The sequence below is a fragment of the Eimeria necatrix genome, genomic scaffold (assembly GCF_000499385.1).
Source record: "Eimeria necatrix Houghton genomic scaffold, Enh_scaff320, whole genome shotgun sequence".
NCBI classification, from domain to species: Eukaryota; Apicomplexa; class Conoidasida; order Eucoccidiorida; family Eimeriidae; genus Eimeria; species Eimeria necatrix.
Genome location: NW_013653733.1, coordinates 1 through 20,000, shown reverse-complemented (window position 1 = coordinate 20,000; position 20,000 = coordinate 1). Strand labels below are relative to the sequence as shown.

At 56.3% G+C, this 20,000-nt stretch overlaps 5 protein-coding genes across 5 annotated transcripts; 3 read left to right on the top strand and 2 right to left on the bottom strand.

The window, feature by feature from the left end:
- Positions 1-409: 409 nt before the first annotated feature.
- Positions 410-1,105, top strand: ENH_00043180 (hypothetical protein; the record flags this gene model as incomplete). The annotated part of the gene is made up of 1 exon (XM_013580859.1): positions 410-1,105. One exon carries the CDS (start codon positions 410-412, stop codon positions 1,103-1,105), a length of 696 nt encoding a protein of 231 aa, XP_013436313.1.
- Positions 1,106-1,572: 467 nt separating this feature from the next.
- ENH_00043170 (hypothetical protein, conserved) lies at positions 1,573-5,109 on the top strand (the record flags this gene model as incomplete). The annotated part of the gene is made up of 3 exons (XM_013580858.1): positions 1,573-3,613; positions 3,836-4,763; positions 4,956-5,109. The coding sequence occupies 3 exons, from the start codon at positions 1,573-1,575 to the stop codon at positions 5,107-5,109; spliced, it is 3,123 nt and encodes a 1,040-aa protein (XP_013436312.1).
- Positions 5,110-7,413: 2,304 nt separating this feature from the next.
- ENH_00043160 (Bromodomain-containing protein , related) lies at positions 7,414-12,073 on the bottom strand (the record flags this gene model as incomplete). The annotated part of the gene is made up of 7 exons (XM_013580857.1): positions 7,414-9,011; positions 9,223-9,353; positions 9,599-9,881; positions 10,051-10,254; positions 10,461-10,772; positions 11,121-11,477; positions 11,962-12,073. The coding sequence occupies 7 exons, from the start codon at positions 12,071-12,073 to the stop codon at positions 7,414-7,416; spliced, it is 2,997 nt and encodes a 998-aa protein (XP_013436311.1).
- A 1,015-nt stretch (positions 12,074-13,088) lies between these two features.
- ENH_00043150 (hypothetical protein, conserved) lies at positions 13,089-14,480 on the top strand (the record flags this gene model as incomplete). Its single annotated transcript, XM_013580856.1, has 1 exon — positions 13,089-14,480. The coding sequence occupies one exon, from the start codon at positions 13,089-13,091 to the stop codon at positions 14,478-14,480; it is 1,392 nt and encodes a 463-aa protein (XP_013436310.1).
- An 896-nt stretch (positions 14,481-15,376) lies between these two features.
- On the bottom strand, positions 15,377-19,832 carry ENH_00043140 (peptidyl-prolyl isomerase, putative; the record flags this gene model as incomplete). The annotated part of the gene is made up of 10 exons (XM_013580855.1): positions 15,377-15,415; positions 16,066-16,251; positions 16,894-16,984; positions 17,212-17,329; positions 17,726-17,863; positions 18,037-18,111; positions 18,300-18,371; positions 18,969-19,050; positions 19,259-19,393; positions 19,763-19,832. Coding segments are annotated over 10 exons (1,006 nt in total), but the record flags the coding sequence as incomplete, so codon positions are not given.
- Positions 19,833-20,000: the final 168 nt, after the last annotated feature.

Below are 20,000 nucleotides of genomic sequence, written 5' to 3'. Positions count from 1 at the left end.
GCGCGCCGCTTCCCAAACCCTAAACCCTAAACCCTAAACCCTCACCTCTCGACAGAAAGCGCCTGCGCTTCAACCCTGCGACTGCGGAGGCGGCGGCCAAACCCTAAACCCTAAACCCTAAACCCTCGGCGGCCCGGTGCGGGGCCGATCCCGCCCAAGCTTGAGCGGGCCCCGCCCGCTGCTGCTGCTGCTGCTGCTGCTGCTGCTGCTGCTGCTGCTGCTGCTGCTGCTTTAAAGGACTTCTTTCAATTCAAAAGAAAGAAATCCTTCAAACCCGAGAGACCCCATGAGGGGCCCCTCAGCAGGCGCTGCAGTCAGCGGCCTCGGATCGAGGTTTGGGGCCCCTAGTCCCTTCTCTTCTCCCAAACCCTAAACCCTAAACCCTAAACCCTAAACCCTCGCCCTCACAATGAAGCCCTTGCGGCTCTTCGCCGCGGGGGCTGCCCTGCTCGACTTCTGCGCCGGGACCGCGGACCCGCAGCAGCAGCAGCAGCTGCTGCAGCAGCAGCAGCAGCAGCAGGGCTTCCACAGTGCAGCAGCAGCAGCAGCAGCAGCAGCAGAAGCCCTCCCAGCAGTCTGGATCCTAAACCCTCAGCGGGCCCTGCAGCATTTGCTGCAGCGCCTGGCTTCGACCCTGGGGCCTGTGGGGCCCCTGGGGGGGCCCCCCGGGGGCCCCCCGGGGGGCCCCCTTCCAGTACCCGAACCCACCCCTCCCGCGGGGGGCCCCCCAGCCTCCCCGGGGGCCCCCGGGGGGCCCCCCACTGCGGGTCTGTACCCTCAGGGGGGCCCCCAGGGCCCCGGAGGTGCTGCCCGCAGTGCCCTGGAGGGCCTTTTAAACAAAGCAGCAGCAATGAGAAGGGGCCCCCAAGAAAGCCCTCCCGGAAGTCCCTTGGGGGGCCCCCTGGGGGGCCCCCTGGGGGGCCCCCTGGGGGGCCCCCTGGGGGGCCCCCTGAAGGGGGACATGCAAGGAAGGCAGCAGCTGCAGCAGCAGCGGAGAAGCCAGCAGAGGCCCCCTTACTGGCTTGGGGGCCCCCCGCGGCGAAGGGGGCCCCCAGCAGAAGCAGCAGCGGCTGGACCTGCAGCAGCTGCTGGGCGAGCCTTCTGAAGGGCCTCTTTTGGAAAACAGAGCAGCAGCAGCAGCAGCAGCAGCTGCTGCTGCTGCTGCTGCTCCCCACAAACAGAAGCAGAAGAAGAGGGGCCCCCAAGGGGCCTGGAGGGCCCCCAAAAAGCTCAGCAGCAAAAAAGACCCGGAAGAAGACATTCTCGCGGTGCTCCCGCGGGCTTCTGTACCCTATCGGGGGCCCCCCGGGGGGCCCCCCCGCGGGACTCCGCTGTACCCCAAAGCCCCCAGCAGACCCTGCAGCAGCTGCTCTCAGACACAGCAGACTCTATGGGCTTTTCCAGCTGGAGGCCCCCCCGGGGGCCAGGGGCCCCTCGCTGAGGGGCCCGCAGGGGGGCCCCCCTGCTGCAGCAGAGGGGCCCCGGAGGCTGCTGGAGGGTTTGCTGCAGGCAGCAAGTGCTGAATATGAAGCAGCAGCAGCAAAGAAAGCAGCAAGAGCTGCGCGCCGCAAAATGCTGCTGGGGCCCCCCCCCAGGGGGGCCCCCCAGAAGGCCAAAGGGGTCTCAGAAGAAGAACCCATTTTGGCTGTGTTGCCGCGGAGCGTGGGGGCCCCCTGGGGGGCCCCCTGGGGGCCCCCGGGGGGCCCCCACCAACCCCAGGACTCCCCCCAGGAGAAGCTGCAGCAGCTCATTGCCAACTCCCTCGCGCAGACCCAAGCAGCGCAGCAGCAGCAGCTGCTGCTGCAGCAGCTGCTGCTGCAGCAGCAGCAGGAGGACCTCCTCGGCGACGCAGAGCAGCAGCTCGAAGGGGCCCCCTGGGGCCCCCCCAACCAGGGGGCCCCCGGGGCCCCACAGGGCCCCCTGGGGGCCCCTGAGGGGGCCCCCCTGCAGCTCGAAAAGGGTACTGGAGAGCAGCAAACTGAGAAGCTTCAGGGGGGCCCCCCTGGTGTCCCGCTCGAGGCCGAAGGTGCCAACAGCAGCAATGCATCTGCAGCAGCAGCAGCAGCAGCAGCAGAAGGTGCTGCAGCAGTAATGATGGCAGCAACGGAGAGGGAGAGGGATGATGCAGCAGCAGCAGCAGCAGCAGCAGCAGCAGCAGGTGCCGATGCAACTGCAGCAGCAGAAGTCGAAACTGATGGCGCAGCAGCAGAAACAGCAGCAGCAGCAGCAGCAGCAGAAATGGCGGAAGTCGATGGCAAAGCAGCAGCAGCAGCAGCAGCAAAAGAAGCCAGTGCAGCAGCAGCAAAAAGACACACCGCAGCTACAGTGTCAAAAAAACAAAGTGCAGCAGCAGCAGCAGCAGCAGCAGCAGCAGCAGCAGAAGATAGAGCAGCAGAAAAAGATGAATCAAAAGACAAGGAGAAGTCAGCAGCAGCATACAAAAGTGCAGCAGCTGCAGCAGCAGCAACAGCAGCAGCTGACAAAAGTGCAGCGGCGCCAGTAGCAGCAAAATGGATCGCAGCAGCAGCAGCAGCAGCAAAGGAACGTAAAGAAGCAGCAGCAGCAAATGAGAGTGCAGCAGCAGCCGCGGAGAAAGATGGCGCAGCAGCAGAAAGCTTAGCTGCAGCAAACGACAAAGCCACCACTGCAGCGTCAAAAGGCTCCACTGCAGCAGCAGCAGCAGCAGCAGCAGCAGCAGCAGCAGCAGATAGCAGCTCGTCAGAAGACAGCAGCACAACAACAGATGAAAGCTCTTCAGAAGAAGACACTACAACAACAACTGAAGACAGCACATCTTCAGAAGAAAGTGCAGCAGCAGCAGCAGCAGCAGCAGCAGCAGCAGAACTCAGTGCAGCAGCAGCAAATACTAGTGCAGCAGCAGCAGATAATAATGCATCGGAAGAGATAGTATTTCGTTCAGCAGCACCGCGGAAACCAGCAGCAGCAGCAAAGGGGGGTAAAGCAGCAGCAGCAGCAGCAGCAGCACGACACAATGCAAGAGCAGCAGCACAAGACAATGCAGCAGCAGCAGCTGCTGCTGCAAGAGAAGATAATGCAGCAGCCACAGAGGCTACAGCAGCACCATTAGGAGGTGATGCAGCAGCAGCAGCAGCAGAAAACAGGAAAGCAGCAGCAGAGTCAGAAGGCAGCGCAGCAGCAGCAGCAGCTGCTGCTGCTGCTGCTGCTGCTGCTGCTGCAAAAGATCGTGCAGCAGCAGCCGAAGAGAGTGCAGCAGCAGAAGACAGTGCAGCAGCAGAAGACAGTGCAGCAGCAGCAGAAGACAGTGCAGCAGCAGCAGAAGACAGTGCAGCAGCAGCAGAAGACAGTGCAGCAGCAGAAGACAGTGCAGCAGCAGAAGACAGTGCAGCAGCAGCAGATGAAGACAGTGCAGCAGCAGCAGATGACAGCGAAGACAGCGCGTCGCTGCAGGCTGAGACAGATGAGGCTTTTGCTGCAGCAGCAGCAGCAGCAGCAGCAGCAGATGTCGAGCCCGCTGTGGCTTCTGCTGCAGCAGCAGCATGGGACCTTAGGAGGACAGCTGCTGCTGCTAGGCGCGCAGAAGAAGCAGCAAAAGCAGCAAGAATTGCTGCAGCAGCAGCAAGGGGCATCTCGCGTAAGCTCCAAACCCTAAACCCTAAACCCTAAACCCTAAACCCTAAACCCTTTGGGGCCCCTCCAGATTGCAGCAAAGACAGCAAGCAAGACACGCACAGTAGCCGTGCCTCAAGAGTCTACGGCCACTATATAGGCCTCAGAGCCTAGGGTTTAGGGTTTAGGGTTTAGGGTTTAGGGTTTAGGGTTTAGGGTTTAGGGTTTAGGGTTTGCGGGTGCGCAGTGCGGCCAGCCCCCGAGTCAGCAGCAGACACAAGCGAGGGGCCCCTCAGAAAGTGGGAAGACTCAGATTCTCTTTCAGAAGAAACAACAGAGTCTGAAGAGGGACTTTCTGGGGACTTTGTACCCTTGGGGGGCCCCCCAGGGGGCCCCCGGGGGACCCCCTGGGGGGCCCCCCAGCGGGCCTCGCTGGAGGCCTCGCTGCGGGCAGTGGGGGGCCCCCTGCGGGGCGCGAGGGGCCCCCTGGGGGCGGGGGGGGCCCCCCTGGGGGCCCCCCTGGGGGGCCCCCTGGAAGGGCCCCTGGGGGGCCCCCTGGGGGGCCCCCGAGGGGGCCCCCTGGGGGCCCCCCCAAGCTCTCCAGAAGAGCCAGGGCCCCCCAGCCTCTCGTGGGGCCCCTCTAGTGAGCTCGGAGAAGAGCCCGAAGAGGGTACTAAACAGTTTGGGGGCCCCCACTGGGATATAGGGTTGGGGGGCCCCCCGGGGGCCCTCGATGCTTCAGAGACTGAGGGGGCCCCCTCTCCTGTTTTTTTCCTCAAAGAGTCTGAAGAAGAAGAGGGGGCCTCTGCTGCTAATGAAGAAGAAGAAGATATCTTTTGGGGCAGCAGCGAGGGGGCCCCCTGGGGGCCCCTGAGCGGGCTGGGGGCCCCCCCCGAGGAGGGCCCCCAAGAGGGTTTGGACCCCGCGGGGGGGCCCCCAGCAGCAGCAGGCCTCGCCAGCAGCAGCAGGTACTCGCAGCAGCAGCAGCAAGGGCAGGAGCCGCAGCAGCAGCAGCAGCAGCAGCAGCAGCAGGGGCGCGAGCCAGGGCAGCAGGGAAAGCCGCAGGAGGGTCAGGGGGGCCCCCCGAGGGGGGCCCCCAAGACCCCCGGGGGCCCCCCTAGAGGGGGCCCCCGAGAAGACAGGGGCCCCCAAGAAGCCTATGGGATTTCAGCTGGGTGGGGCCCCGCATTTGTCTTTGGTTTAATTTTATTTATTGCAGTTGTTGTAGGGATTCTTGTTTGGTTGCATTCCTTCTGTACGTAAACTCCAAACCCTAAACCCTAAACCCTAAACCCTAAACCCTTGTGCTCGAGAGGCGCTAGGACGCGCCTGCTGCGCGAAGCGATAATGCACGCTGCAGCAGACAGAGCAGCAGCCGCCGCAGCAGCAGCAGCAACAGCAGCAGCAGCAGAGCAGCAGCAGCAACAGCAGCAGCAGCAGCAACAGCAGCAGCAGCAGCAGCAGCAGTGCAGTTTCAGTTCTTTGTTTGGGCCGGCGGGCCACCAGGGCCAACGCCCATAAGCTGAGCAATGCAGTTACTAATTATTAAATATAAATAAATAAATAAATAATAAACAAATAAATAAACAAATAAATAAATAAATTAATTAATTAATTAATTAATTTATTTATTTGTTTATTTATTTATTTGTCTTCAGGCTCGAGGAGGGCTCTCAAGAAAGCAGAAGCAGAAGCGCCTACAGAGCGCAGCGGCAGCAGCTCGTGGGCCACAACCCCCTAAACCCTAAACCCTAAACCCTAAACCCTAAACCCTAAACCCTAGCTTGTAGACAGGTTTGCGGCGACTGAGCCCTCCCAGTTTGCCGTTTTTGTTTTCTTAAATTTCTTTCAAAAGGTGAAAAAGAATTTTTTATTTGTTCCCCACACTCTGAGGTGTCTGTACACCTCACGCCCCACACAAAAAGCCAAAAGTTCAGAAACAAAAAGTATTTATTATTACCATTATTATTAATTACTTATTATTATTATTATTAATTATTTATTATTATTAATATATTATTATTATTATTATTATTATTATTATTATTATTATTAATTATTATTATTATTATTACTACTACTACTACCATTATTGTTATTATTGGTATTAGTATTACTTGGGGTCACTATTTATTATTGCCATTCTTATTTTTGCCATTATTAGCAATTACTAGTCTTAGTATTATTATTAATTATTATATTCACTGTTACATTACTATTAAAACTATTATTATTACTATTATTATTCTTATTATTATTACTTATTATTATTAATTATTATATTCACTGTTACATTACTATTAAAACTATTATTATTACTAGTATTATTTTAATTATTATTACTTATTATTAATTATTATATTCACTGTTACATTACTATTAAAACTATTATTATTTCTATTATTATTCTTATTATTTTTACTATTATTATTTATTATTGTTTTTTATTATTATCATTATTTTGATTGTATTATTATTATAATTACCATTATTATTATTTGTTATTATTATTTATTATTATTACTATTATCTTTATACCATTATTATTATTACTATTATTATTATTTGTTATTATTGTTTATTATTATTACTATTATCTTTACACCATTATTATTATTACTATTATTATTGTTTGTTATTATTATTTATTATTATTACTATTATCTTTATACCATTATTACTATTATTATTATTTGTTATTATTATCTATTATTATTACTATTATGTTTATACCATTATTATTATTACTATTATATTTGTTATTATTATTACTATTATCTTTATAGCACTATCATTATTACTATTATTATTATTATTTGTTATTATTTATTATTATTACTATTATTATTATTTGTAATAATTACTACTATTATTTGTTATTATTATTACAAGAAGACAAATCCAACAAATGGCACTCCCGCCGCCCCTGCGCTGCTGAGGTGTACGTACACCTGAAAAAGCCTCTTCAGGAATTTCCCAAAACTGTTTTTTCGACAAAAACAAAAATTTATTAAATGGGGCTGCATGCGTTTGCATGCAGCCCCGGATCTGGACTGGCCAGCTGGCTAATTAGTTAACAAATTAACTGATTAATTAATTAATTAATTAATTAATTAATTAATTGACTAATTAATTAATTAATTAATTTGTTGCCTTGCTCTAGCATGCGCAGCGATCACAAGAGGCTAGCTAGTTGGCCAGCTAGCTGGCTAGCTAGCTGGCTAGCTAGCTAGCTAGCTAGTTGGCCAGCTAGCTGGCTAGCTAGCTGGTTAGGTAGCTAGCTAGCTAGTTGGCTCGCTAGTTGGCTAGCTGGTTGGCTAGCTAGTTGGCTCGCTAGCCGATTTGTCAACGGGCTGGCTAGCTGGCTAGCTAGCCAGCTGGATAGCCAGTTGGCTAGCTAGTTGGCTGGCGAACTACTGAGGTGGCTTGCTCGCAAGCTATTGGAAATTCCTGGCTAGCTAGCTAGCTAGCTGGCTAGCTAGCTAGCTGGCTAGCTAGCTAGCTAGCTGGCTAGCTAGCTAGCTAGCTGGCTAGCTAGCTACTGCCTGGGCCGCAGGGCCAGCGAACTACCTAGAAAAGCGCCAGGCTAGCTAGCTAGCTAGCTAGCTAGCTAGCTAGCCATTTAATTAGCGAGGCGGTTTTGCAGCTGACCAGGCAGCCAGCTAGTCAACCAGATAGCTAGCTGGCTAGCTAGCCAGCTAGCTAGCTAGCTAGCTAGCTAGCTAGCTATCTACTAGTCTTTAAACAAAGCTTTAGGGCCGCAGGGGGGGCCCCCAAGCAACAACCCCACCTTCAGAGGGGCCCCCCTTTTTAGGGGGCCCCTCGTTAACGCTGCGGCCAAGGCTGCTGCTGCTGCAGCTGCTGCTGCAACTGCTGCTGCTGTTGCAAATGCTGCTGCAGTTGCTGCTGCTGCTGCTGCAGCTGTTGTGGCGGCTGCAGCCGCTGCAGCGGCTGCGGCTGCTGCAGCTGCTGCAGCTGCTGCAGCAGCTGCGCCGTAGGGACACCTACAGGAGGCGGTTGACTTGCCATTTGGAGCTGCTGCGGCTGCCGCTGCAGCAGCAGCTGTTGCTGCAGCAGCTGCTGTTGCAGCTGCTGTGGCTGCTGCTGCAGCAGCAGCTGAGGCTGCTGCTGCTGGAACATCTGAAGGGGCGGCAGCGGGGGAGCCGCACCTGCAGCAGCAGCAGCAGCAGCAGCAGCAGCGGCGGCAGCGCTGTGTTCCGCGTGCTGCTGCTGCAGCGCCTGCTGCTTTGCAGGGTCCATGGCCTGCTGCTGCTGCTGCTGCAGCTGCTGCTGGTGCAGCTGCTGCTGCAGCACGTTCAGCTGCCGATTCTGCCGCAGCAGCTGCTGCTGCTGCTGCGCCAGCCCAGCCATAGGCCCTGGGAATACCCCCAAGGGGGGCCCCTGCAGAGTTGCTGTTGGTGGGGGGCCCCCCGGGCGTCGCATGCGTTGCTGCTGCAGCTGCTGCTGCTGCAGCTGTTGCTGCTGCAGCTGCTGCTGTTGTAGCTGTTGATGCTGCTGCAGCTGCTGCTGTTGCAGCTGCTGCTGCTGCAACAGCTGGGCGCTCGCGACTCCTTGCTGCTGCTGCAGCAGCAGCTGCTGCTGCAGCTGCTGCTGCAGCTGCTGCTTCTGCTGCGGCGTGCTTAGCAGCAAATCGTACAGCGCATCGAAATGGCCCGGCAAGCTCCTCGGGGGCACCCCTGGGGCCCCTGCTGCTGCTGCTGCTGCTGCTGCTGCTGCTGTCGCTGCTGCCGTTGTTGCTGCTGCTGCTGCTGGTCGATCTCCCTGCTGCAGCTTCGCAGCATCCGCCAGAGCAGCAGCGGCGCTTTCTTCAGGCGGCTTGGCTGCAGCTGCAGGCCCGGAAGCAGCAGCAGCAGCAGCAGCAGCAGTTGCTGCTGCTGCTGCTGCTGCACCTGCTTCTGCTTCTGCTGCGTCCGTCTTCAGGCGTTTTGCTGCGGGGGCCCCTGAAGCTGAAGCTGGGAAGGGGCCCCCTTCTGGGGGCCCCCTTGGGTACGCTGCACCTAGCGGCGGGGCTGCTGCTGCTGCTGCTGCTGCTGCTTTGGCTGCTGCCTGCAGCAGCCGCAGCCGCATTTGCTGCTGCTCCTGCGCGAAGGCAGCAGCAGCAACGCCGCTGCTGCTGCTGCTGCTGCTGCTGCTGCTGCTGCCCATTCTGCCGGCCCCGCAAAGCGCCAGCAGCACATCCGTGCAAATGCCCGAGGGGCCCCCAGGAGTTCGCTTTGCTGCTGCTGCTGCTGCTGCTGCTGCTGCACCTAGGGGGGCCCCCAGGGGGGCCCCCAGGGGGCCCCCCGGGGGCCCCCTTGAAAGGGTCCTTGCAGATAAAATGTGGGCCTCTCCAACTCCCAAAAGAAGGGACTGATCAAACCTCAGGCGAGAGTTGAATTCCGAGAAATCCGCCGTGTCCACGCCTGCAAACGCCAAACCCTAAACCCTAAACCCTAAACCCTAAACCCTAAACCCTAAACGCTAAACGCTAAAGGCTTCGGGGGCTGCCGCCCGCTGAGCCGCAGCTCCCCAGTCTCTTCCAAACTCCGCCCAAGCCCTCGCGCCCCTAAACCCTACACCTTAAACCCTAAACCCTAAACCCTAAACCCTAAACCCTAAACCCTAAACCCTCACCAAATATCCTGATGTCTGCGAGGGGAGTCCGGGGCAATTCCTTCTGCCGCAGCCGCCGAACTGTCAGCCGCAGTTTGGGGCATTTTGCTTCGAGCTGCTGCAGGGCCTCGGGGCCCAGAAAGGCCGAAATGCTGCACCCCAAACCCTAAACCCTAAACCCTAAACCCTAAACCCTAAACCCTAAACCCTAAACCCTAAACCCTGGACCTGGGCGGACCCCGCCCTGCTGCGCTGCGATGACGCAGCTGCCCCAAAACCCCAAACCCTAAACCCTGGTCGGCGCAGGAAGGGGCATGCGGGAGGCAACAGCACCCCAAACCCTAAACCCTAAACCCTAAACCCTAAACCCTAAACCCTAAACCCTAGCAAACCCTACCTAGCGTTGTATGATAACTGGCGCCCCAAATGCCTCTTTAAGGGACGGGCCCCAGGATAAGCCACAAGAGGGTACTCGATGGCTGAGGGCCCCTTGGGGGCCCCCAGGGGCCCCCAGGGGGGCCCCCCAGGGGCCCCCAGGGGGCCCCCGTCTGCTGCTTCATCTGCTGCTGCTGCTGCTGCTGCTGCTGCGCGTTCTGCTGCTTCTGCTTCTAGTGCTGCGTCTGGCAGCAGAAAAGAAAACCAAAAGAAGGGGTCTGCGATGGGGTTGCTGGCGACCACGGCTGAACGCAAACCCTAAACCCTAAACCCTAAACCCTAAACCCTAAACCCTGGGAGGAAACCACAGCCACAGAAACTCGGGCAGCCGCAGCCACTGTCTTCGACAAGCCCGAGGGTTTAGGGTTTAGCGTCTAGGGTTTAGGGTTTGGACTGCACTCTTGTGGGGCGCACGGTGGGCGGGCTGCTCCTGCTGCTGCTGCTGCTGCTGCTGCTGCTGCTGCTGCTGCGGGTTTAGGGTTTTGTGCTGCAGCAGCCCCAGAGCTTCTGCAGCAGCAGGGTTTGCCAAAGACCGCAGCAGCAAAGCTGACAGCAGCCGCTGCCGCGGCCAAGGGTTTTCAACTTCCGTCAAGTCCTCCGCCGCCTCCACGCCCCGCGCTGCCCACAAACCCTAAACCCTAAACCCTAAACCCTAAACCCTAAACCCTAAGCCGTGGACCCTCAAAACGAGCTGGGCAAGTCAGCAGGGCCTTGAGTCGCTGCGTGCGCAGGCGAGCGCATCCCCAGCCCCCCGCCCCAAACCCTAAACCCTAAACCCTAAACCCTAAACCCTAAACCCTAAACCCTAAACCCTAAACCCTAACCTGGGTCCCCCTGCATGTCTTGGGGAGCGTCCCTGTCGCTGAGTTTGTCGAGGGCCTTATCGGCTGCGGGCTGTGGGGCGGCGGGGGCGTGTTTGTCGTCCTTGGGGTCTGCTGCTGCTGCTGCTGCTGCAGCAGCAGCAGCAGCAGCATCTGCTGCAGCAGCAGCAGCAAACTTCGCGCGAAACCGCTCCCGAAACTTCCCCCAACAAGACTCCACTAAAGCTGCTGCTCTGCAAAAGGGAGTGTCGGGTCTGTTGTAGAGGCGGCAGTTGGAAACTATCAGCGCCACGTCGCTGTCGAACGCCGCGAAGTCTGCGCAAACCCTAAACCCTAAACCCTAAACCCTAAACCCTAAACCCTAAACCCTAGGTCCTACGCGCTGGGGGCGGCGGCTGCTTCGGCGGCCGCGGGAGCCGCGCCCGAACCCGCCAGGCGCTCCCCACGCGAAACCGCTCGCCGTGCCCCAAACCCCAAACCCTAAACCCTAAACCCTAAACCCTAAACCCTAAACCCTAAGCCCTGGCCCCGCGCAGCAGCCGCCCGCGCCCTCTGCTGCCACCAGGCGGCGCGGCGCGCCTCGCGCGCGGCCGCGCGCGCAGGCGCGGCGCGCAAACCCTGTTTTAGGGTTTAGGGTTTAGGGTTTAGGGTTTAGGGTTTGACCTGCGTATTGGCTGTTCTCGACCTTCTCCCGAATCGCCTCGAAATGCATAGGCCTCTCCACCACTAAATGATAATCCGGAACAAGTTCTTTATCAACAGCAGCAGCAAAGAATTGTTTTTTATCTTTTTTTTTAATTCGAGTGAGGGCCTCCAGCAGCACCTGCCGCACGCGGGAGCCCGCGGGGGGCCCCCCGGGGGGCCCCCCGGGGGGGCCCCCCTCGGGGGCCCCCGGGGGGCCCCCCAAGGGGCCCCCGTGGGGGGCCCCCGGGGGGCCCCCCTCGCCGCAAACCCCAAACCCTAAACCCCCGCGGGGGTTTTCGGAAGAACTCCGCGTCACCGGAGCTGCGCCCGGGAGCCCTGCGACACTCCAAGCCCTAAACCCTAAACCCTAAACCCTAAACCCTAAACCCTAAACCCTAGCGGCGCAAACCCCAGGCCCCCGCGGCTGCTGCGAGGCTCTCCCGCGCAACCCGCAAGCCCAGCCCCCAGCCCCAAACCCCAAACCCCAAACCCTAAACCCTAAACCCTAAACCCTAAACCCTAAACCCTAGAGCCTCACGGCATCGCTGCTGCAGCATGGCAGCTCTTGCTGCTGCTGCTGCTCGAGTAGATGGGGCATCAGGGGGGCCCCCAGGCCACTGGGGGCCCCTCCGGCGGTTTGCATTTCTGCTGCGGGCTGCTGCTGAGGGGGGCCCCCTAACTAAACCCTGTCGGGGGGCCCCCAGGCCCAGGGGGGCCCCCGGGGGCCCCCCCTTGGGGAGGGGGCCCCCCAGGGGCCCCTCAAATGCCATTGCTGCTGCTGGCCCCGCAAGGCGCAGCGCAGCAGCAAATCAACACGCACCCTGCTGCTGCTGCTGCTGCTGCTGCTGCCGCTGCTGCTGCTGCGGCTGCTGCTTTCGCTGCTGCTGCGGCTGCTGCTGCTGCTGCGCCTGTTGTGGGGGATCCAACAACATCCCTGCTGCCGACCAGAAACGGGTACTGCCTCGAACTGCTGCTGCTGCTGCTGCTGCTGCTGTTGCTGCTGCTGCTGCTGCTGCAGGCCTTGGAAAAAGTGTTCGTCGGGTTTGCTGCTGGCGCCCGAGCCGCAGCGTGTAAACCCTGAACCCTAAACCCTCATATCTAAACCCTAAACCCTCAAAATTAGATTTTAAATCCCAAAACTTAATTTGTTTTTAGGGGGAAGTGGGCGACCCAGCAGCAGCGACAGGGGGCCCCAGCCGTCGCTTGGGGGCTGCTGCTGCTGCTGCTGCTGCTGCAGGTGCGGGGCCCCCTGCTAGCTGCAGCATTCTTGCTGCTGATTTCTTCTTTTTTTGTTTTTGATAAATTAAAAATGAAGTTTTCATCTTAAGCGACTCTTCTGGGGTGTACAGACAGCTCCGGGGGCTCCAGTTTGGCTAACTGCAGCAGCAGCAGCCGCAGCACCAGCAGCAGCGGCAGCAACAGCCGCAGCAGCAGCAGCAGCAGCAGCTGCTGCGGCGGAAGGCTCTGTGTGCCTCAGTTTCAGGTGTACGTACACTCCGTTTTCAGAAGAATAGGGATAAATTGTCTTTGCTGCTGTTTGTCTTTTGCTGCTGCTCCTCTGCTGCAGCAGCACCAGCAGGAGCACACCGAGCGCCTTCTGCTGCACCTCGCCTTACCGCGCTAGCTAGGGTTTAGGGTTTAGGGTTTAGGGTTTAGGGTTTAGACCCTAACACAAACCCCCGCTGCAGTCAATTGCTTCCATTTTCATCCCCTACAGAGGCAAGGGGCCCCCAGGCCGCTCCAGGGGCCCCCCTGGGCAAGGGGCCCCCCGCTTGCTGCAGCAGCAACAGCAGCAGCAACAGCAGCAGCAGCAGCAGCGTCGGCCTCAAGAGCAGCAGTGGTGGCAGCAGCAGCAGCAGCAGCGTCAAAAGCAACAGCAGCAGCGGCATCAAAAGCAGCAGCAGCAGCAGCAGCAGCAGCAGCAGCATGAGCAGCAGCTGCGCAGCAATGCAGGATCTGGAGGCCCCCTTGAGCTTAGGGGCCCCCTGGGGCCCCTCGGGGGCCCCCCGAGGGCCCCTTGCTGCTGCTGCGTCTCCTGGGGCCCCTCCCTCATTTCTTGCTGCTAAGCAGCAGCAGCAGCAGCAGCAGCAGCAGGAGCCGAAGCAGCAGGAGTTGGCGCTGGGTCTGTGCGCCGACGAGCAGCAGCAGCAGCTGCTGCAGCAGCAGCAGCAGCTGCTGCAGCAGCAGCAGCAGGAGGAGGACCTGGAGAGCGTGGAAGCAGCTGAGGGGGCGCTGCAGTACGAGCTGGAAGTGCTGCCGCTGGGCTTTGCTGCTGCTGCTGCTGCTGCTGCTGCTGCTGCTGCTGCTGCTGGGGGGGGCCCCGCGAGGAGCTGGCGCGTGTCTTTGCTGCGGGTGGGGAGTTTGCTGCTGCTGTCGCTGCTGCCGCTGCTGTCGTGTCTGCTGTTTGTGTCTGTCTTGCATTCTGCTGCTGCTGCTATGCTCGTGCTGCACTGGTGCTGCATGCTGGGGGCCCCTGCGGTGTACATACACCTCGCCAGCCAAGACCCTCTTTTCTACCGCCGCTTGGGGGCCCCCCGGGGGCCCCTGGGGGGCCCCTGGAAGCAGCAGAGTTTGTGGGCCCTTGTGGGGTTTGTGTTGGGAGCTGCTGCTGCTTTTGGTGGCTTCCAGTTGCTGCTGCTGCTGCTGCGCGCAGCAGCGCAGCAGCAGCTGCTGCTGCTGCTGCGCGACCGCCTGCTGCAGCAGGGCCTCGGGGGCCCCCTCCCCCTCACGGGGGCCCTCGCTTTCTATTTTGTTTTTTTAAATCCTCCAATTGAAGAATTCTTTTGGAGAGTTTTTCTTTTGAAAGAATTAACTGCATGCGTTTACTGCCCCCCCCCTTCTCCGCTGTACGTACACCCCGGGGGGCCCCCCGGGGGGACCCTGGGGGGGCCCCCCGGGGGCGCAGCAGCAGCAGCAGCAGCAGCAGCAGCAGCAGCTGCTGCTGCTGCGGCGGAGGAGGGGGCCGCGGGCGCAGCAGCAGCGCAGCCGCTGACGGGCGCGCCGCGCCCGCCGCAGCGCCGCTGCTGCTGCAGCAGCTGCAGCAGCAGCAGCAGCAGCAGCAGCAGCAGCAGCAGCAGCGGGGAGGCGCTGGAGAAGAGGCCGTGGGGGGCCTTTGTTGCAGTGACTGCTGCCTACAGCAGCTACCACATGGTGGTCTGCGAGGCCCTCCTGGGGGCCCCCTGGGCTGTACCCTCTTTCTTCTGTCTTTTCTTCTTGGGGGCCCTTTTGCTGCTGCTGCGCTGCAGCAGCAAATTCGGCCTTTTGACTGCTGTGGGGCTCCACGCCGGAGTCGACTTCGCCGTCGTCGCCCTCTTCGCCCAAGCCCTCGGGCTCTTTTGAGGTGTACGTACACCTCAAGTCCTCGGGCTCTTCTGAGGTGTACAGACACCTCAGCAGCTCTTCTGGGGTGTACGTACACCTCAGGAGGGGTCTTCTGAGGTGTACGTACACCTCAAGTTCTCGGGCTCTTCTGAGGTGTACAGACACCTCAGCAGCTCTTCTGGGGTGTACGTACACCTCAGAAGGGGTCTTCTGAGGTGTATGTACACCTCAAGAGCTCTTCTGAGGTGTATGTACACCTCAGCAGCTCTTCTGAGGTGTACAGACAGCTCAAAAGCTCTTCTGAGGTGTACGTACACCTCAAAAGCTCTTCTGAGGTGTACGTACACCTCAAATAGAGGACAAGTGGGTGGCTTCTGAGGTGTACGTACACCGCAGAAGCTCTTTTGGGGTGTACGTACACCTCAGAAGCTCTTTTGAGGTGTCTCGAGGAGGAGCGCTTGAGGTGTACGTACACCTCAGCAGGTGTCTTCTGAGGTGCATGCGCAGCTCCGCAGTGTCTTCTGCGGTGTACGTACACCTCAAAAAGAGGCCCTGGCTTTTCCGGGGTGTACAGACACCGCAATGTGTTTGAGGTGTACGTACACCGCAGAAGGTGTCTTCTGAGGTGTACGTACACCTCAAATAGAGGACAACTGGGTGCCTTTTGAGGTGTACGTACACCTCAGATTGAGGCCTCCTGAGGTGTACGTACAGCTGAGGTGGCGTTTGTGGGGTTTTTTGAGGTGTACGTACACCTCAAGAAAGCGGAGGAGGCCCAGCAGCAAAGGTGGGGTGTATGTACACCTCAGGTAATGCAGCAAGAGATTAAAAAGGCTCCGAAACTTCTCAACTTCAATTCAGAACGGAGGGGCCCCCAGGGGCCCCCAGGGGCCCCAGAGGGTCTTCAAGGGGCCTCAGGGGGCCCCCGGGGGCCCCTCAGGTACTGCTGCGGTCTGCAGCAGCAGCGGGAAGATGTGCAGCAGCAGCAGCAGCAGCAGCTGCTGCTGCTGCTGCTTTTTTGGGGTTTTATTTTTGGGTTGAGTTGCATGCATGGCTCGAAGACAAGAAAGAAAGGAATAAAGACAAATTAATTCAATTAATAAATTCAATTAATTAAATTTATTAATTCAATTAATAAGTTTAATTAATATTAATTAAATTCATTAATTCAATTAATGAATTTAATTTAATTAATCATTTAATGGACCAGTCCGTCGAAATGCAACGAACGGGCGCCGCCGGCTGCAGCGCTCAGCTGAGGTGTACGTACAGCTGCTGCTGCTGCTGCAGCAGCAGCAGCAGTGTACGTACAGCTGCTGCTGCTGCTGCTGCAGCAGCAGCAGCAGTGTACGTACAGCTGCTGCTGCTGCCTCATTATCTCTGTGGTTTTTTTTGTTTCGTTTTTGTTTTTTAATTTTTTGTTTTAAATTGATTAATTTGCTGTTTTTATTTCCAATTTAATTATTTATTTCCACTTATTCCGCCTTTTTGCTTTTATTTCCACTTTTAGTTCTTTCAATTCCGCAAAGAAAGAAAAACAAAAAGTATATGGTGGGTTCCTCTCCGGGTGTACAGACACCTGGCACTCTTCAGGTGTACGTACACCCGAGACAAAACCAAACAAAAGACGCACAGAAATCTGCTGCTGCAGGTGCTGCTGCTGCTGCAGGTGCTGCTGCTGCTGCTGCAGGAGCTGCTGCTGCTGCTGCAAGTGCTGCTGCTGCTGCAGGTGCTGCTGCTGCTGCAAGTGCTGCTGCTGCTGCAAGTTCTGCTGCAGGTGCTGCTGCTGCTGCGGCAGCAGCAGCACACTCTGCCCCACACGCGAGCTCAGCTTGCTGCTCACCAGGCGGGCAAGCCAGCTAGCCGCCGCCCATCCTGCCACCCAACCAGCTAGCTAGCTAGCTAGCTAGCAAGCCAGCTAATTAGCTAGCTAGCTAACTAGCTAGCTAGCTGTGTGGCCAGCTAGCTAGCTAGCTAGCTAGCTAGCTATCTAGGACGGGTCTTCAGAGAGCCCCGCAGTCCTCAATAACCACGGGCACCTGCAGGGCAAACACAGAAACTAGTGGCTCAACAGCTAGCTAGCTAGCTAGCTGGCTAGCTAGCTAGCTAAACAATCAGCAAACTAGACAGCTAGCTAGCTAGCTGGCCAGGCAACAAGATAGCCAACTAGCCGAGTTACCAACAAGCTAGCTAACTGCCTAAATACATTACCGGCCTAAAAAAGCAACTGGCTAGCTAGCCAGAGCTAGCTAGCTAGCTAGCTAGGTCTGGCTATCTAGCCAGCTAGCTAGCCAGCTAGCTAGCCAGAGCTAGCCAGCTAGCCAGCTAGCTAGCCAGAGCTAGCTAGCTAGCCAGCTAGCTAGCCAGTTAGCTAGCTAATTAGCCAGCCAGCTAGCTAGCTAGCTAGCTAGCTAGCTGGGGGAGTTGGTACCTCGGGTTTGTCGGAGGCGTCTGTGGGGACCTCCTCCATGTCGTCAAGAAGTTCCAAACCCTCAACCACTTCGCCGAAAACCACATGTTTCCTAAACACAAACCCTAAACCCTAGAAACCCTAAACCCTAGAAACCCTAAACCCTAAAAATCCCAAACCCTGGAAACCCTAAACCCTCGGGCCGCGGCCTGCAGCGGCGCTTCTCCGCTGCCCCCCAGCAGCGCCGCTTGTTTGCTCCCCAGCCCCAAACCCTAAACCCCAAACCCTAAACCCCAAACCCTAAACCCTAAACCCCAAACCCTAAACCCTAAACCCTACCCATCTAGGTGGGGCGTGGGGCCGAAAGTAATGAAGAATTGAGAGCTGTTGGTGTTGGGGCCGGCGTTGGCCATGGAGAGTTGGCCCCTGTGGAGGTGTTTGTCGATGAAGGCCTCGTCTGCACGTACGCCCCAAACCCTAAACCCTAAATTAGGGTTTGCAAACCCTAAACCCTAAATTAGGGTTTACAAACCCTAAACCAGGGCTTCGCCGCTCCACATGCCAAAACACAAATCGACGTCCTAATCCACTTCAGTCGTAAAACACCCAAACTCACTCAAGGGTTTAGGGTTTAGGGTTTAGGGTTTAACACAATAATGGCTAATAGTCAAAAGCGGAAAACGATACATAAAAATGTAGCAAATAAACAACCCGACAAACAAGCAAATGAAATAAGTGAATAACAGATAAATAAGGGAAATAAATAAGTAAATAAAACAAATAAATAAAATAAATAAATAAAATAAATAAATAAATAAATAAATAAATAAATAAAATTAATTAATTAATGCACCTTCAAAGGAAGGCCCGTAAATGCTTTCGCCCCCCTTGCCGTCGATGTCTCCGCCTTGAGCCATAAACCCTTTTATGATTCTGTGGAAAGTGTTTTGTTTGAAACTCAAAACATTTCCTTCTTTGCCTTTTTTGTCTCCTGCGCGCCAAACCCTAAACCCTAAACCCTAAACCCTAAACCCTAAACCCTAAACCCTCGCGCCCCTGAAAAAATCGCGAAAAATGACCCCCTACACTCCCCGCAACGCTCAAACGAATACTAAACCCTAAACCCTAAACCCTAAACCCTAAACCCTAAACCCTCGCACTCACCCACGCACAGAGACTTGAAGTTCTCCACTGTGCGCGGCACAGTGTCTTGATACAGCGCAATCACAAGCCGCTTTGCTGCACGCAAACCCTAAACCCTAAACCCTAAACCCTAAACCCTAGACTGCTTGCCGAAAAGAGCGGCTAGGGTTTAGGGTTTGGGTTCACTGCGTTGCAGCGCCACAGGCGGGCAGCCGCAGCAGATGCCGCCCCGCAGCTAGGGTTTAGGGTTTAGCATTTGTTAGGGTTTAGGGTTTAGGGTTTACCGGGTTTGTCGCCGACGCGAATATTCATGAAAACCCTAGGGCAGCGGTCGAGGTTGCGCACGCCAGCTTTCTCTGCAACAAACAATTAGGGTTTAGGGTTTAGGGTTTAGAGCTGAAGGCTAGCCCTCTGCAGCCCAGAGAGAAGCTGGGGCAGCGTGGCCCTCGCCAGAAACTAGGGTTTAGGGTTTCAGCTAGGGTTTAGGGTTTAGGATGCGAGCTAGTGCCTAGGGTTTATCTGTAGGGTTTAGGGCTTATGCTCACGCTAGGGTTTGCCGCTTAAGCTAGGGTTTAGGGTTTAGCGTTTATGCTGGGGCGTAGCGCCGCGGGCCCCAGCTAGGGGTTAGCGCTGCAACTAGGGTTTAGGGTTTAAACGAGGGTTTAGGGTTTAAACGGGGGTTTAGGGTTTCGACGAGGGTTTAGGGTTTAAACGAAGGTTTAGAATTTCGACGAGGGTTTAGGGTTTAAACAAGGGTTTAGCGTTTCGACGAGGGTTTAGGGTTTAGCGTTTCGACGAGGGTTTAGGGTTTGGCGTTTCGACAAGGGTTTAGGTTTTAGCGTTTCGACGAGGGTTTAGGGTTTAGCGTTTCGACGAGGGTTTAGGGTTTTGACGAGGGTTTAGGGTTTTGACGAGGGTTTAGGGTTTTGACGAGGGTTTAGGGTTTGTCAAACCATCATAAAGAGCCGCCTTTGCAAAAATGGCGCCAAAAGTGCTTTTCTCTTTCTTGCGCACTTCTTCCAGTTTCTCCTTGCACTGTACGCACACCCCAAACCCTAAACCCTAAACCCTAAACCCTAAACCCTAAACCCTAAACCCTAGCGCGCATCCCTAAACCCTCGACGGCGCCTCTACGCGCCGCCCCGCGCGCCAGCGCCCCTGACCCCGCTCCCGGGCCCCAACCCCAACCCCCAAACCCTAAACCCTAAACCCTAAACCCTAAACCCTAAACCCTAAACCCTACTTTTTTGAGTTCATTTCGAATTTCAACATTTTTAGGGTCTATTCTTGCTGCTGCTGCCAAGTCGCTGCGGGCTTCATCCAGCAGCCCGAAGGCAGCCCTGGCCACTCCGCGTCTGTACCAGGCTTTGCTGTTTTTCTGCACACAAACGAGGGTTTAGGGTTTAGGGTTTAGGGTTTAGGGTTTGGGGTTTAGCTTTGCTGCTTTTCTGCACACAAACGAGGGTTTGGGGTTTAGCTTTGCTGTTCTTCTGCACACAAACGAGGGTTTAGGGTTTAGGGTTTAGCTTTGCTGTTTTTCTGTACACAAACGAGGGTTTAGGGTTTAGGGTTTGGGGTTTAGGGTTTCGGGCGGCAGCTGCGCAGCGGCCACGACCGCCGCGATGGGCCCGCAACACCACGCGCGCTACACAAACCCTAAACCCTAAACCCTAAACCCTAAACCCTAAACCCTGTTTGTTGCAGGGCAAACCCTAAACCCTAAACCCTAGAATGGAGGTTGTTGTACCTCATCCAGCTTGATGGCTGCAGAAGCTTCGTCAATGGCTTGCGCGAACTCTCCGGTCTTGAGGTAGCAGCTGCACCCAAACCCCAAACCCTAAACCCTAAACCCTAAACCCTAAACCCTAAACCCTAACCGCCCCGCCCTGCAGAACCCTGGCCGCCAGAGCCCTCGCGCGAGCGCCCACCCCAACCCCACCCCAAACCCCAAACCCCAAACCCCAAACCCCAAACCCGTTTGGGGT